This window comes from Centruroides vittatus, unplaced genomic scaffold, assembly GCF_030686945.1.
Source record: "Centruroides vittatus isolate TY-2023 unplaced genomic scaffold, ASM3068694v2 contig_874, whole genome shotgun sequence".
NCBI lineage: Eukaryota > Metazoa > Arthropoda > Arachnida > Scorpiones > Buthidae > Centruroides > Centruroides vittatus.
The window spans coordinates 464,292-482,518 of record NW_027122566.1 but is presented as its reverse complement, the minus strand read 5'-3'; the positions used below and the strand labels follow the sequence as shown (position 1 = coordinate 482,518).

The 18,227-nt window shown below is 30.7% G+C and overlaps 2 protein-coding genes across 2 annotated transcripts in view; one reads left to right on the top strand and one right to left on the bottom strand.

The window, feature by feature from the left end:
- The window catches only part of Tmx3 (Thioredoxin-related transmembrane protein 3), a 39,376-nt gene extending 31,804 nt beyond the window's left edge, over positions 1–7,572 (bottom strand). The window contains exons 1-2 of the mRNA XM_067279427.1: positions 7,434–7,572; positions 7,303–7,357 (exon numbers count right to left, since the gene is read on the bottom strand). Of these exons, the coding sequence (XP_067135528.1) occupies positions 7,303–7,357; positions 7,434–7,473 (95 nt within the window). The 5' untranslated portion in view covers positions 7,474–7,572. The remainder of the gene's footprint in view (positions 1–7,302; positions 7,358–7,433) is intronic.
- On the top strand, positions 7,522–14,594 carry Pfdn4 (prefoldin subunit 4). The gene is made up of 4 exons (XM_067279428.1): positions 7,522–7,612; positions 12,113–12,217; positions 13,613–13,684; positions 14,314–14,594. Exons 1-4 carry the CDS (start codon positions 7,574–7,576, stop codon positions 14,509–14,511), a joined length of 414 nt encoding a protein of 137 aa, XP_067135529.1. The 5' UTR covers positions 7,522–7,573; the 3' UTR covers positions 14,512–14,594.
- The last annotated feature ends 3,633 nt before the right edge of the window (positions 14,595–18,227 follow it).

The following is an 18,227-nucleotide window of genomic DNA, read 5'->3' as shown; positions in this document are numbered from 1 at the left end:
CTGAACTGTACCAAGTATTGAAATTATAAATAATTATAATTATTTTATGCATTCAACAGACAATGAGCTTCCTTATAAGGATTGCATGGATAATAATCATTAAGCCATACAAAAGAATAATGGAATTGTTTCATTCATTGTAACATTGATTTATTTCACTACTGTATTCTAATTTGAAAATTAGTACATAATTAAAAATATTAAATATGTAAATGTTATTGTAATTTATATAAAATGGATTTCTACACTGTAAAGTTTAAAAAATGAAGCAAATAAATTAAAATAGTTATTTAAAACTTTTCATAAACTGGAATAAAAATACTAGAAGACAAGCAGATACCTTTACAAATTCCAGCAAACCTTCGTAAACAATTCTTACAAAATTTTTAAATTTCGGAGTGTATAATATAAAATAATCAAATACCTATGCATTCTTTTAGCAGAAAATCATATTTTGGTTTATAACATAACATGAAGCAAGAAGGAGGTCAAAAATATTTGTCTAATTAAATTGGTTTTCCATAATTTATGAAGGTTATTTGCTTGTCTTCTAATTGTTATTTATTTCTGAATTATTATTTCATTTATTATGACTATCTATATAACATATTTGATTATTTTATTTAATATATTTTAATTTAGAATAATATTGACTAACTTTAAAGAAATTAAAATTTACACATCAGAAACATAGATTCTTCTGTCTTGATCACTGTTTCCCAAAGTGGTTCCTATGGACCCCTGGGGTCCTTAGAACTGCTGATGGGGTCTGTGGAAAATTAAAATTTATTTGGGGGTGTATGGACATCAGGAGGTCCATGAAAGATTTAATAAAAAGTAAAATAATTGTGACCCATTTTCATCATTATGAAAGTTAAAAATAAATAGTGATATATAAATTGGTAGTCATTATTAAACTATACCATATCATAAAGAATAGATACATAAATAATAAATTTTATATTTTTGTAATGTAATATATAACCCAATTAGAAAGAAATTATACATTTTTTTTTGTTTACACTTTATTATACCCATTTTTCAAAAATGGGCAAGCTTAAGCTAGTAATTTCATCAATAAATACTACTTTAAATATCAAAATATTTTATTTATATTTTATTTTTGCATCACCATTCACCATTCAAGACATCAAAGTTAATTCTGTAATTTTGTTATTACGTAGTTGTGTAGAATTATTTCACTTGGAAGTTCGAGGTCAACTTTTTGCTATGAGAAAGGATCCGTGGGCATAATAAGTTTGGGAACCATTGGTCTAAATGACGTAAAATGAATAATTCATTTTAAAAAAATGCACATAAATTTATACATGTTCTTCTAAAATAAACAAATTTATTTTTATATCATTATTGTAACAAATATAAGTATTTAAAAAGTTAATTACAAACAATAATTTTGACCTAGTTAAAGTTAAAGTTGATGAATTATTCATGATGGTTTTTTTTATGTTTCTATTGTTGTTTTTTGAGTAATCTCTTTTCCTCATAAAACTTTTTAGGAAAATTTAGTATAAAATATTACTTATATTGTTCTAATTTTAAAATATGAATAACTAAAACAGTATCACTACTTCAGTCACACATATATTCTACAACTGAAATGATATACAAATTAAATATATCTATCGTAAGATCATACTATACCAGACCCATAGCTACAGGGGCTATGAGTTGGCTTAGCCCCTTAGCTTAGTCAGTAGTGTCTATATTCAGTGTATATGCAGTACATATAATATGTGTTTTCACTTTTATCATGTAAACTTAGGCTACTGTCACTTACTTTTACACTTAAACTGTAGCTAATAGGCAGTGATGGCTGGAAACAGAACCAGCCACAAATTTTTCAATTTGCTCCTCTAGCCCCTTGATTCATTCCTGCCTAGGGGACTTGGGACTGTACTGTACTATTTTTCTTTTTCATAAGGAGTATCAGATTTTTTTTTCTCATAGGCTATTATTGTGATTGATAGTCCTTTCCCAAATTTTTTCATGTACAGTACATCTGATTGGATTATACTTGTATATTTCACATATCTAGACTTCAAAATTTAATTGTCTGAAATCTGTTTAAATTTTATTGTGCTTTTTATATCTTAAGAAATGATACAACAAATCATATTCCATAGTCTACTATAAATTTTGAGCTACACCTATAAAAATTTAACATATTTTAGGAATTTTATACTTGATAACTCTTCGTCACATTCTTTCTCAAATCTAACAACAGAACAAGACTTTCCTAACAACATTGATTGTATCATAAGAATTAAGTTGTTGATTAGTCAAATTAGTAAAAAAAATTTTGAAAAATATAAATCGAGATCCAAAAGCAAAATAATTGTAACAGTCATAAAAAATAATTCTGAAAATGCTCAGAATAATGCAGCATAAAACTGAGTAAGTAAAAAAAAATCATAGCATATAGTAACATTCTTTGGGAGGTATTATCACACTATCTTGTTACTGTGCATGTGCCATTGACAAGTGAAAAAACAATCCACAGAGAGTAATTAACAATCCACAGAGGGATTCATTGCTACTCTTCACAAATAGATTCTAGCAGTAGAATGTCATTTCAGGAACAATGCACTAACATCAAATTTTATGTTTTATTGAACAAAACACCAGTAGAAACATTAAACATACAGTGAGTGAAATAAAGTGTACAGTGAATCTGAGTAGTGTGCTTCCATGAAGGGCAGGAAAGTGTCACCAATAATCTGTACACTAGTTTCCCCAAAATATTGATGATTGATGAGAACACATGTACAGGCCGATGTGAGATATCACAGACACACAATTATTGACAAAATTGCTTCTGTAGTTGGAATTTTTCATGGCCTTTATCATGATATCTTATATTAACAACTGAATGTATGTTGTGTTTCCCTGCATATGATACCAAAGATTTGGACAGATGAACAACAAGAAACATGGATGAGTTTGGCAGGTGACCTTATTGATATGGTTGACAGAGAAAATTTTGGGGATCATCATCATGGGACAAGAGATGGTGTTTTCTGTATGATCCCTAGTCAAACATGCAATCTACTGAGTGGAAATCATCATCATCATAATGAAGTACAAAGCACCTGCAAAATAGATCAAGGGGAAAAGTGATGTTAGTAATCTTTTTTAATATGCATGGCATTGTCCACTTTGAATTTATTCCTGAGAGATGAACAATAAATTAAAAAAGCATGTGTGGAAATTCTTCACTACTTAATGGATCAATGAGACATAAAATATGCAACAAACAGGAACATAAGTTCTAGTTATTCCTTCATGCTAATGCCTATTGGTCAGTTTTGGTCAAATGGTATCTAATGAAACATAACATCACTGCATTGGAACTGCCTGGATCTTGCACCATATGATTTTTACTTGTTTGGTAAAGTAAATGGACCCTTTGGTTTGTTACTTTATTTATTATTTTCTTCATTTTTGTATTAATTGTATATTTCTTTAGTATTAATTTTACTTTATTTGTTATGTTATTATTTGTCTTATTTTTAAATTAGTTTGTAGTCGTGCATTCTTTTTATGATTGGTTAACGATCCTATCACTATGTTTAAATATTTATTTTCTAGAATGTTGGCATTCCATTGTATATTCTACTTGAAGAAATTCATTGAAAACCATCAAAAACACTATAGTTATTAAATTTTTGCTGTGTTCTGAGGTTGTTGGAGTGTGTTTATCATCATTAATGTTTTTAAAAGGAATGTCTTGAGGTTCAAACAAATAAATTAAAATTCTTTTTTTGTGTCAGCAAAGACAGCTTATGCCCATGCAGCCATCCCTTGGATCTGCATTGGTCCTGTACCAAGTAAGAAAGATGTCTTCCCGAGATGCTCTGATATGTATGAACACTGGAAAAATGTGTTGCTGCTCAAGGACATTACTTTGAAGGACATGTAAGAGAAATTTAATTTCCTTATACATAACCAATTTTAGAAAATAAAAATATTTTCAGGAACTTTCTTATGCTACCAGCAGATGAACAATAAAGCATTGCCTATCTGAACTAATTGAACCCACAAAAGTTTTGTTAATAAAATTAGTTGGATAATCAAACATGCATAAAATTATCCAAATTATATAAAACAAAGTAAAATCATAATTAAATTAGTGTACATATAGTTATATTTTTAAGCAGTTACTATTTTAACATAAAAATCATCATCATCAGATAACTGATTCAGAAAATAATGTGTATCTGATTCCAATAAATATTGAAATAATGATGTATAGTATATCAGTATATTAAATTTATTTTGAACTTACCTAATTGTTTCATATAGCTTCAGCAATAATTTTCACATTTATATAAAGAATAAAAAATAAACATGTTATTACATGATGGAAACAAGTATAAAAAAAATGTCACCATGTAAACTTTTTCAAGTTTACATGGTGACATTTTTTTTATTGGAGCTGGTTCAGATGATTAACATTCTGATAATCAACATTATATTTTAAATTTATCACCTGCATATGTATTAAGTACTTGACAATAACTCAATACAGATTTAACTTGTTAATCCATCAGATTTTTTTAATGAATTAACAAATAAATATTTTTTTGGTGCTTATACCATTTACAGCAATTTATTTTAAGGATTATCAGTAAAAGAAATTTCATTTTTGGGTATGAAAATGATCAGAAAAAAAAACACAAACTATAAAAGCCTATTCAAAGAAGCATAATTCTAATGTTTTTGATATTACAAAATGTCTTTTTAGGACAAATGGCTTTTCAAATAGAACAAAAGCGTGTGCAAGAACACAAAAATTTGAATATACATTTAAAATTACACATATAATTTTTTTTCTAGTTTGAAAAATACAAAATAAAAATTAAAATTAAAGACTATAAAAACAAATAAGTACAACAATTTTTGGTACTTTTCTGTTAATGGGACACCAGCTGATATGATAAGATTCAAGCCCCGAATGAGGGATTTCGCACCACCCACAGAATTGTTGACCCTTTGGAAGATATTCACCTCCAAAGATCAGTTTTCAATATGTATCAGTATACTGCCTATTCTACACACTTTGCATGTAATCATGTGGTTTGGTGGTTGCTATCACACATTTTCAGCACCCAAGTGGGGAAAAGCCCCCACATCCCCTAAAACTATAACATCAAGTACTCCATGAACAGTCAAATGGGCTACTTGAAGCCAGCACAGTCACGTGGGCTAAATAGTTAAACATGACAGTCTTAGCAGAGCAGCTTGGACAATGGTATCGTGCATCAGATTACTGTTATTTATAACCAGCATCCCGTTAACAAAAAAGAACCCAATTTTTACACCAACAGTTTATAAATAAAGTGTTGCAATAATGCCAAATATGAGTTACTCAAAAAAGTTTTGGAAATGTAATAAGGTGGGCAAATAGAGTATTCATTGAGTAATTTTTGTATAGAACCAATAATCTGAAATTTTAAGTATTGGTGGATTAATCAGTTTATGTTTTAAGATTAATAGCATTTCCCAAATGAAAGCTGTTTTTGTATCTGTGATTGATTTTCATAACTTGATATTAATTCATATGAAAGAGAGCAACAATTCCAGGGCCTGGAGTGACACTGTACCTGTACAGTAAATACTTTACAATATTTTTAAATAACTAGAGTGAACCTGAAGGACTTTAATATTATAGGATGATTTTATCCTATTTTATTTATTTTATCTTATTGATTTTGTTGATAATAATATAACAGTTATTTAAATTGTTTTATGTAATTTATTTTCAACCAATGGCAATATGAAACATAGTTTGAAATTGATTTCATGTATGGTAATCAATGTTCTAATTATATTATATTTGAAAGAAAGTAATTTCTATAAGTAATAACCTAATGATGGCCTTCAAAAAGAGCCAAAAACATTAGCTAGAGTTTAATTAAAGTGTTTGTCGAAGTATTAAGCTGTGTGCTGATGTATGTAAGGTTATTTGATGTGTTTATGTAAATTATTTAAAGGAACAATACAGAAATTTTCTTAAAAATATAGAGAGAAATTATGTTAAATTACAGAAAAATACTATCTAATTACCATATTGCAAAAGATAAATGATTTCATTTAATAGAATTAAATATTTTGTGACACATTATTACTATAAAAAATATTTTAATACTTTGATATTAATTTATACCTATTTATAGAGGACATGCTTAATATAATATCCTCATTAAATATAAATTAAAATTTATTACTGATACTAAGTATTCTTGTAAATGGTATTAAATTTTAAGGTAGTACTACAGCAGGTATATAGCATGACTTTCTCACTCAATTTTTTTTTAAAAAGCAACATATATGATAGACATTTACAAAACACATGGAATTTTTTGTCACCAACCCAAATACTATACATCAATAATTCCCAAACTTTTTCAAGACGAAGCCCCTTTGTTCCATAAACTTATACCCAATGTCCCAACTCGTTTTTTCTCATGCAAGAGACTTGTAAGTGTTCTTAGAAAAGCTTTTTACAAACCTCACATTTTGTATCCTTACCAAACATTGGCTGCATTCAGCAGAATCAACAGTTCCAGATCTGTCAAGTATTTTTCTGCTGAATATCCTCTACAGTAACGCTGTTTCGGAACATGTTTGGTATTTTGATGTCCCATTTAGTAGCGTCTTTCATTTATGCTAGCTATCACTACCTGAAACTGACCAATGATGGCTGCTTTTTGTTCCAACGCATACATCACTCATCAACCAGCAGAAGTAACTACATAACAGCTATCGATTAAAACACTTTTGCTCAGTTACAACTGTCGACTCTGCTAAACATAGCCATTATTCTTCACATCTGGAAGCCCATTCGTTCCCCCAAAATGTTTCTTCTTAGCCGTTTTAACAGACAAAAGGTAAAGGTTTGTCAGTGATCCAAACTTTCGCCTACAGTCACAGTTTGGTAGGATTCTGCCTCCAGCTGCTACCTCCTTGCATCTTTTCATCCCCTAGATTTACTTTGCTCGCACCCACTTTAGGAACCACTGCTAAACACCTTCTATAATACTACCAATTTTAAATCAGGATTATTTAAATATGCATCGTCTCACACAGTTTTAAATCTATATTTAATAATTAAAATATGTTTTGATGAATTGTAGTTAAATTATCAAAGTTTACAATGAAAAATGTCTTCTTAAGATAATATATATATAAACTGAACTCAGGAGACTACAATTTATATTTCTGATGATTATTTTATTGAATGTCTAAGAATATTAATAAAATTAAAAATAGTAAAATTACCTATCGCTTAATTCGGACACTCTATTTCCTTGAATGAGAACAACGCAATATAAACCTGAAATGTAAATAATTATATTTAGAAAAAAATCAAACATTTCGGTAATAAACATTTCGAAATGCAATTTATTTACCCAAAATAAACAATTTTGTTTGTAAGGCTACTGTACTCATTTTGTTTTTTAATCGTAAAAGCCGAGCAATTTTACCACCGTCGGATCACGTAAATGCCATTTTCACCGCGCCATCTGTTGGCCGAGATTTTTATGTAAATATGGCGGCCACCACTGTTCCTTCGGGTTCCTTCCATGCTGTGAGTTTTTTTTTTTTTTTGCCATTTTATATGGTTACGAATAAGTTTAATTATTAAGAGAATATTTATATTGTAAAAATGTCGGAAGAAATCACTCCGGCGATTATGTGTACTTAGTTAATCGTGAATATATAATTTTAACTATTTGTAAAAATATTAATGTGCCACCCTGGATGTGGGTGTTTTGCCCTCTGTCGATGTATAGTATAAATGAACATCTATCTTATTCGAGAAAACACGTTATGAATTCTATCCATTTACAAATTTAATTATTATTTTATTCTTTGTACTAGCTTTTCCTACCTTTAAAATGGGATCGGCATTTACATCTTTAATCTGTCTTCTCCATTTCTTTCTATCATAAAGTGACCAACCGTCCTCCTTTTGTAAGTCCTGTCCTCTCACGAAAATGCCCTCCTTTTTGATATTTGAAGACTAATCTGTAAATCTCCATATTTGATTGATGCCGAGCCGATCCGTTGCATGTAATGTAATGTGATGTGTTTGTATTTGACATGACTGTTCATTAAGGCTCAGTACAGTGCAGCAAAATGTGATTATGAAAAGCATGTGCTCTGCACAGGCGATCTTGAAAGAGTGCACTGCATGCAAGTAGCTTTGTTTACTTCGTACCGAAACACAACACGGCGCATACACATGCAGTAGAGATTATTATTGTTGCAATGAATAAAATGTTTCTTTTATTTACAATATTTTTTCCTTAATTTATGTGTTCTCCTTTTCATTGTAAAAAGTTGGTCACCTTATCTATCAGGGCTTCCTCTCTCTAGCTTTAGTCATTCTTGCTTCCCCCTCCATATCATATCCAACTTTCCAATCCTCTTTCCAATGTTCTCTCCATGTGTGCGAACCGGGGCTGCGGAGTTGGTAAAAAACACTCGACCAACTCTTGATAATTTTAGTAGGCCAACTCCGGCAAAATTAAAAACTGAGTCATTTTATAGGGGCAGAGGCATTCACAAAGACACACCTTACTCTATACTCTGAAAGGAGCTTCAGTCATTTACCCAAATACTTTTATAGTTAGTATTTTTAATATTTGACTTACATTAATATAATACTAAATATAACTTCATTAACATTTATTTGTGTAAAAAAATATTTTTTACAAATATTTAATAAGAGAAAAAAGGGAGAGCGATAAAATTCTATATCTACATATCTTTATTATACCGTATTCGCACTTCAATTTCACCTTTCCAGAAAAGTCCAACTAAAGAGCCCGTTGTTCAAAAAAGAAAAAATATACTCTGATCAATTAGTCTGGCTCATTCAGAAGAATAGAGTACTTATTTACAGCAGTGATAATAAAGGAATGAATTAAAAATATTCAAATTTAATTGGGTCAAAATAATTTAACTACTAAACACAAATACTACAAAAAAACTATTGATACATATTTAATAAATTAAATTGTTGCATTTTATATTTAAAATAAATGAATTATAACAAAACACAAAAACGTTTTAAAAAATTAATAAATATAAAATAAATTTTCTTTCATTTAAATAAAAAAACTAAATTAAATTTAAAATACCGGAGTCAGAGTTAGAGTCCAACATATTTTTCCTGATTGACTCCTCTGGCCAGAAATTCCTTCCGACTCCAACTCCACAGCCCTGGTCCAAACCATCTTAATCTACTTTCCTACATCATTATATTATAGGACCCACTTTATGTAATCATTCTTAATTCTGCCCTCTGTCACACCAAACATCCATCTCAGTATTCTCATCTGCTGTCTCCATCTTTTCTAGGGCTCTTGTAATTGTCCACGTCTCACACTGTACAGGTCTTGCCATAGTTTTATAATCTTCCTTCATTTTGTAGCTTATTTTCTTATCACACAGTACCCCATTCATCTTTCTCCAGTTCAGCCATCCACTCAGAACTCTTCATTGTATTTCTGCACTATATTCTTCCATTACTTGCTATGTATGATTCAAGATACTTAAATTTGGAAGCTGTTATTAACTTTTCATTCTGGAGTTGTATATAACTCTCATCCCCTCCACCATATGTCATATATTGTCTTTATTCTGCAGATCTCCATGTCTCTCTCCCCAGTACTTTTTTCCATTCCTCCAGATTCTTCTCTACCTTATCTTGTGATGTTTTGTACAGCACAATGTTGTCCACAAACAGCATGTTCCACAGTGCCTTGCTCTTCACGTCTTCTGCCAATACATCCATTACCAAATCGAACAGAAATGGGCTAAGGCCTGAACCCAGGTTCAGTCTGCCTCTCACAGTGGCTCCGTCTGTCACACCTACACTACTCTACTTAAGTCATTGCTTGCATACATTTCCTTTATAAGTCTGGCATACTTTCCTGGTATTCCCTTTGGGGATACTATAGATTGCTCCCTACGGAATTTCGGGACTTTGAGTATATATTTGAACTCAGGACTGAGACGAGTTCAACGATACCCTACTTTTGGACCAGGGATAAAAAATAAGAAAGTTATGATATTTACAATTTCTTGCCTTTCACAATGCATCCTATGCCATTTTAGAGTTTTCCACTAGGTCGCACTGCTTGTAGTTCAGTATACATTCATCTTTTTTTTTTCTTTTGTTCAATAACTACGTTGAATCAATAACTAGTTATGCTAAACACTTGGCAGCCTACCAACGGCTCCCCTCTGGGAGGAGTCTGTCAGGAGCTTGAACGGTCAAACGCCACCTAGTGGAAAACTTTAAAATTGCGTAGAATGCATTGTGAAAGGCAAGAAATCGTAAATATGATAACTTTCTTATTTTTTGTCTCTGGTCTAAGAGTAGGGTATCGTTGAACTCGTCTTGGTCCCCCTGAGTTCAAATATGTACTCAGTCCCGAAATTCCATAGGGAGCAATTTATAGTACTGTACACCCTTCCCTTTACTTTCATACATCTCCATACCTCCTGTCTAGGTACCTTGTTATATGCTTTCTCCTGGTCTATGAATACCATGTGCAGTTATGCCTGCATCTCTGAACCTTCCCATCAGCTGCTTTAGAGCAAAGATTGCATCTGCTGTTCCTCTTCCTAGCATGAATCCAAACTTCCTCACCTATAGCTGTCTCTTGCCTTAACCTACCTTCCACAATTCTCTTTCAGATCTGCATTGATTGGAGCATTAATTTAATTTCTCTGTAATTCCCACATTCCTGCACATCTTTTCCTTCATAAAATGGCACAAAAACATTTTTCCTCCACTCTCTTGGTATTTTCTCGTGCTGCTACAGCTTTTTAATAAGATCCCATACAATATCAACATTCTCTTTGTCCAAACATCTCCATACCTTAGCTGAGATCTGATTAGCTCCTATTTTTCTTGCATTCTTTATTTTTCTAAGTGCTCTTTCCACCTCCTCCTTGCTTATACAGTCAAACCTGTTTTTATGCGGTCTTTTTATTTGTGCAATTTTTTATTTGTGCGGTATAGTTGGCGACTAGTCTCGTGCGATTTGTCATGTCTCACGTCGACTTATTATAGCTAAATAAACTTATTATAGCATAAATGAACTTATTATAGTAATATTATTGCATGAATATGCGAAAAATGAAATAATTTATTTTTTAAGTCAAAAAAACACCACCTGGACAAAAATATGTAAAACAGACGATAGACGAGACGATGCAGTCAAGTGCTGACATCTGTTGTCAATAAATTCTATTTCGTACGGTTTTGAGTTATTTTCTATGTGAGACTTTTTTTATGCAGTCCCTATTGACCGCATAAAAAAAATATTTTTTTAATTGTGTTGCGAAAACTATTTTTTTATAGCCACTCATGAAGTTTCGTGCGATTTTTTTTATGCGTTTTTTTTTATGCGGTCCCTATCCATTGCATAAAAACAGGTTTGACTGTATCTGCTGCCACTCCTTCATTGTCTCTCTATCTTTGTATAGTACTGTTGGATTTTCCTCATTCAGTAGCTTCCCAAAATAATTTATTCATCTTTCCTTTATTGGGCTGCAATTTGAAAAAAATTATAGAAACAAACTCCCACTGTTATACATCTGTCTGTCCATCCTTAATCTCAAGAATGGTGTTAGATAAATGAAAGTCAAGACCAGATACGGAAAGATTAGGGGCAGGTGGCCCCAATGAACTTCTTGTGCTAACTAGAAGTCATATTATTTCAATTTGAAACTTCCCCTGAAAGGAGTTAGATAGATGACCGGCATGACTGTATTTCTAACAGGAAAAGTATGATGTATGGAGTAAGACATTACTAATTTGAGGTGGAGAGCATATATTTTAAATTAAATAAATAAGAACTACGATTAAAAATTGCAGCCCAGCATTGCGACGATGTCACAATTAATAATTGCTTGTTTGTTTGTGTGTTAGTGTTTTTATTTAAAAACAATTTTGAAAACAAACAATTAATATTTTAATCTTAAGATATTTGTATTGAATATTATGTTTTTGAAAATAAACTGATTATAATTGTAAAATATAATCTTGAAATTTATGTAATTTTTTTAGGATTCAGATATTCAAGTTACTTATGAAGATCAGCAAAAAATTAACAAATTTGCTCGTCAAAATGCCAGACTTGAAGATCTTAGTGATGAATTAAAATTAAAACAAGTACAGTTTAATTTAAAATATAGAATATTATAAAGTGTATAATATTGATGGATAACACAGATTTGAAATATTTTTGTTTTCTTTAGAAAAATATGATTTAAAAAATATAAAATTATTGCAGTTAATTATTATAATAATTTCAGCTATAAATCTAAAAGTTTTTGTATTAATTACCATGAAAAATCAAAATTATTAAATCAGAAACAAATTGACACTTTCTATACCAGCAAGTTTTAATAAACAAACATCTTGAACCTTTTAAAGACCTTCATCGCATTATTACACTGAATAAAAATGGTCAAGAAAATTCAAACAAACAATTCAAGTTTTCTCAGTCATTTTCGTTTGAAATAACCCGATGATGGTCTTTAAAAGGTTCAAGATGTTTGTTTATTAAAACTTTTGTTGGTATAGAGAGTATCTAGTTGTTTTTGAAGTGATTACAATACCAATTTATAGAGTTTCATTGTAACATTATTAAATCAATATAACTTAATTACTATGCTTCTTATCCCACTATTATTAATTAATTATTAGAGTACTATAATTAGCTCTTGTTAGGACTTATCACACACTATTGATAACTCACTCAGAGATTGATGAACATTAATCAACTAATAGACAACTAATAATGTAGTTTAAATGATCAGTATCTATTGCTTTTTAATATTTTAAATGTGAACAAAAGATAAACAACTTCAACTTTTTTTTAAACTATTATTTAATTTGTAAAATTGTACTTGAAAGAAGAAAACTATATATGGAAAATTTTAAACTACAATTATTATGAAAATTGTTTACTCCAACAAAATGTATATTTTGGAGTTAATTAAAAGAATAAAACGTTCTAATCTGGTTACTTTTTTGATTATGGTGTGATAAGTCCTCATTAATAGTAGCTATATTGATAGAAGAAAAAATATATAATAATTAAAGGATAAAGCTTTTTATAGTAAGTTGTAATTCATTGTTTAGCAGGATTTGTTACCATTACATAACAGTCATCACTGCCATACCTCTTCCCTATTATAGCTGTTTGGTGAATGCAGCCAATCTTGATTGATCTAAAAATGCAATTTTCTTTATCAGTATATTAATATATTTTTTTGAATTTATTTATACTAATGAAAAATATACAATAATAAATATTGCTTACTCCTTTACTAAATTGTAAGAGACATATTGGTTTTTGTTATCAAGTTTTTGCTTTTTGTTTTATGTTTTTGTATTTTTTTTTACATAGATATACATAGTAATATTAATTAATAGAATAATTTGTTAATGGATGTGACTGTATACTATCTGAATGTTTTTAATGGAAAGATTATGTAGTAGTAATTAAATACAAGTTAAATTTCTAATAAACCCTATGTATTTTTTTATATTTTTGTTTAGAAAGAATTACAAAATTTAGAAGATGCAAAAGATGAACTTTTAATGCTCGACGAAAATGATACAGTTCCATATCCTTTTATTTGTTGTTAAATATTTCTATGGTCTTATGTGTAGAATTTTTATAACATATCTATAAGATAGAATTTATGATTTTCAAAAATATCATGTATAATGAAATTCATGAAGCTTTTTTCTCTATTGAAGTTTAATTTTAAAAAGGTTTTTTTTAAGTATCCATATTGATTATAAATGCATTTTATAGATACTAAAGTATCAAATTCAAATATAATTCATTTTTTCATAACTTAAGTCTTAAGATATATTTCTTGTAACTGTCATTTCTTGTTTCTCATCAATTTTGCTCATTATATTCAAGTTCATTGGATTTTCATGTAATCAGCCAAATTAAAATCAGCTATATAGCTTTGTTATTCTGGTGCATTACATTGACCAATTAATCAAAACAATGTATTGGATGCCAACTGATTTTGTTGTAATTTTATCATTCATGTATATCATCTTTAGAAAATCCAACAACCTCTTCTGGTATAAATTCTGAAGAATTACCTTGTTATTGGTTATGGCAGTTCAAAACAATTTTTTAAAAAAAAATTATGTTGTATTGGAGCACATTTCATATAAATATTGTATCTTTTATTATTTATTTACGTAAAATGTTTCCTTAACATATAATTACATATATGTTAGGTGAGGTATTTGTTAATCTTGAACAGAGTCAAACTGAAGAAATGCTAAATAAGACCGAGGAATCAATAAATGCCGAAATGGCAAATATTCAAGCAAATTGTGAAGCAATCAAGCAAACTATGTCAGAACTGAAAGTTCAGTTGTATGCAAAATTTGGAAGTAATATTAATTTGGAACCAGATGACAACTAATACTTGAACCAAATATTTTGTAATCTATTACATACTGTTTCTAACTTATTTTCAATCAATAAATGACTTGAAATTACATGTAATACTGTAACATATTAATCAAAGAATGTATGCTGTGTTTCAAATCAATTTATTTTTCTAAAGTACTATAAAAAAAACAAAGTTATTGAATCTGATATACATTAAAATTCTCAATTATCCTTGCTAATTAGTGTACAGGTGTGCACAGAAAGCATAGATAATCCAAAATAGTCCTCTAGACTATATAAAAAAAAAAAAATATTTAGAGGTTTTAAATGAACTACAGTATATATACAGCTCAACTCTGTTACAATGTGATGCAAGTGTGAGTCCCAAGTTTTATATGCTGAAACGTATATTTAGTCAATAAATATAAAATGTAGATTTCTTTTGTTTTCAAAAATATCATGTAGAAATTTAAATTTCCATTTCTGTATATAATTCTTACATTTTTTCCAAATTACTGTATTTTAATATTAGGATTAGTAAGATTGTTTTTTTTTTTTTTCAAATCTCTTGTTTATAGCACCAACTTTGCCTATTGCAAAATAATATTCTATAACTAATGACTCACCTCACTTCCATCTTTAGAATCGACAGTTGAAGGAGAAAAGAGCTGAACGTAGCATATGATACTTTACAGTAATTGTAATATTTTAACAATGCATGGATAATTGGGAGTTTGGTGTGTTTACCAACAGAAACAATATAGGATTGCCATCTTAAAGATAATACAATATTTTAAAATGAATTATTGAGGAGAATATATGCAGTGCTGTAACTAGACAGGTGCACTCGCACAGGACACACTTGGAAGGGAGACCCAAAATGCATGTATTTGTTTTATTATTTTCCTAAACCTAATTAATTAAGGGGCCTAAATACAAATTCTTGCACAGGGCACAGGAATGGCTAGTTACTAGGGTTTCTCATGTCCCGGGATTTCTGGGAAAAAGGGAACTGTTTCCCAGAATCCTGGGATAGAATAATTTTTAAGATGTACAAAATATCGAAATCAAATGATATAATTATTTTTCATTTTTTAAAGTAATTTAATATGCTTTGCAACCTCCAAAATCACATTAATAATGCTGTGTGAGATATAATATTATATTAAAAATTACATTTGAATTACTTAGAAATTTTCACAAATAGAAAAAGTTTATTAAAGTTTGCTGGAAACTGCATACAACAACAAAAAAGAAAAAAAAAAGCTTTGAATTGAGTGAATATTTAAAAAAATAAACTTAGATCAAACTTCTAACTTAGAAGGTAATTTTCGTTTTTTAAATAAAACATATTACAAATTATTATTGTAAATTTTTATAATAAGATTTTAAAAAGCGAAGATGGTCGATCCTCCGATCACTCAATCTGATTCTTATTTTAGTACTGAAAAGTCTTGCTACCGAGAATGCCCTTTCCGATTCAATTGATGTGAGTGGAATCGTGTTTAATACATTTAAGAGAAGGCTGATGTTATGTGTTTTTTCACCCGTAGCGTCGAAGATTTCTAGTTCGTTTTCGAGATGCGTTGCAGTGCTTTTACTGAGAAGCAATAAGAATTAAAATAATTTGAAAATTCGAAATTCTGCGTTTTAATTTCCAATTAATAAAATTATGTACTTTATCCACAAACTAAGTATTACAATTCAAACGTCGGAGATTCGAAAATAAAAATGGCGATTTTACGCTTTTGTTACATTTAATGAATATTATGCTAAAAATTTTGATTCCTTAAAGTTGATATGTTTTAAGTTTTTTCAGCTCTGTGCTCTGTCGGCACTAAGACCGTTTAGTGAGCCTATCGTGAGTTCAGCCAGAAGCGATGAGGCAAGGGATCTGAACATCCGGAACGGACTATTCCCGAAAAATTTCTGAGGTTCGACCCGTCCGTATAAGTTCAAGGGTTCCTCAGAGTGATAGGTTGACAACTTAACACTTAAATAAACGTCCCGTATCAATGCTTGGCAATTATGGCAACCCTACTTATACTTACGAGTAAGACACAATGAAGTTTATACATTTCGTATTTTTTTTTTTTTTTATATCAAGAAAATAATAAGTAAAATTAATATTATATAAATTTTTATTCTAAATTATAAGTACCGTATTAATAAATAACGAAACCGTGTTATCGCGATACGGCAAATATACCGAAAAACGCTAGTGTACAAATACACGATCAAATTTAAACACGAAATTTACGAATTTAGGAAAGAAGTTTTGGGTCGGCTGCCTGTTGGCTCCTGGCCCAAACCGGATGACGTCAATCACGTTTAAAATTTTTCAAGATATTTTCATAGGTCAAAAAGTTTTAAGTAGCGTTATTCATGTTAATGCCATCATTAACATGTCTTAGTTACCCGGGATCGAATCCGAACGGGTCGAATAATCCCCAGGAATTTTTCGGGGGGTGGTGCGTTCGGATATGTCGGGCTCCGTCCCTCACCACCCGGTCGCCCCATTGTGGGCCTGGCCGAACCCATAATGGACCTTCTAAAAAGGCCCTCTTAGTGCCCACAGGGCGGAAAGAGTTTAAAAAAAAATCATGTCTTGGTTTATTGCATGCCACGATGAAACTCACTGTTTTTCTTGTACACACATGAATAATAGCGGCGCAAGAGCGAAATAAATTTGAATAATCTTATATTTTTCCGTTCTAATATCAATATTAGGCTATATATTGAACCAATAGAAATTTTAAAATACTTACCTTATTTCTTATATAAATGTTATTCATACTTTTTTTTTATAATTCTGATAAGATGGAATGTGTTATAAATCGCCGGAAATGACGGCCGGATGGCCGAGCGGTCAAGGTGGGAGCCTACCGTCAGGGGGACCCGGGATCGATCCGGACGGATCAAGGAATCCCCAGGAATTTTTCGGGGGATGGTCCGTTCGGATATGTTGGGCCTCGTCTTTCACCACCCGGTCACCCCATTGTGGGCCTGGCCGAAACCATAATGGGCCCTCTTAGTGCCCACAGGGCGGAAAGAGTATATATATATATATATATATATAAAAAAATCGGAAATAAGGCGACCACTTCCACCGAAAATTTACGCTGTAATTGAAAAAAACTTTTCATCATTTCTTTAAAGCTGCGTTTCTCGATCTGGGGGTCGCGAGACAATAATGAAATCATTTTGTAATAAAAAATCATTTATTATAAACTTATAAACGTTTTACTTACAATAAGTACACATGTAAAGAAAAGGGGTGTACTATAGATTACTCCCTATGGAATTTCAGGACTTTGATTATATATTGAAACTCAGGGGACCGAGACGAGTTCAACGATACCCTACTTTTGGACCGGAGACGAAAAATAAAAAAGTTATCATACTTTTTTCGGCGATCGCGCGATGATAGGGAGTCGCGTCGCTCTCCGCTAAGTCGGCCTCGCTATCGCGATCGGGAGTCGCGTGCTTGCCGTTAAAATTGCCTTTAGTAGACGTTTCCCCCCTTTTTTTACTTTGTTCAAGAACTACCGTGAATCGATCACTAGTTTAGCACATGGCGGCGTGTGGTGGCGCCAGCGCCGGATTAAGCCTCTAGCGGGCCCTAGACAAAATTTAAATTGGGGCCTCATTTAAATAAATTGCTTCTAAACAAATCTTATATAATGTGACATTAGCGTAGCTAGCATGGGTGACACCCGGTGCGGATATCGTAGTGTCACCCCGTAG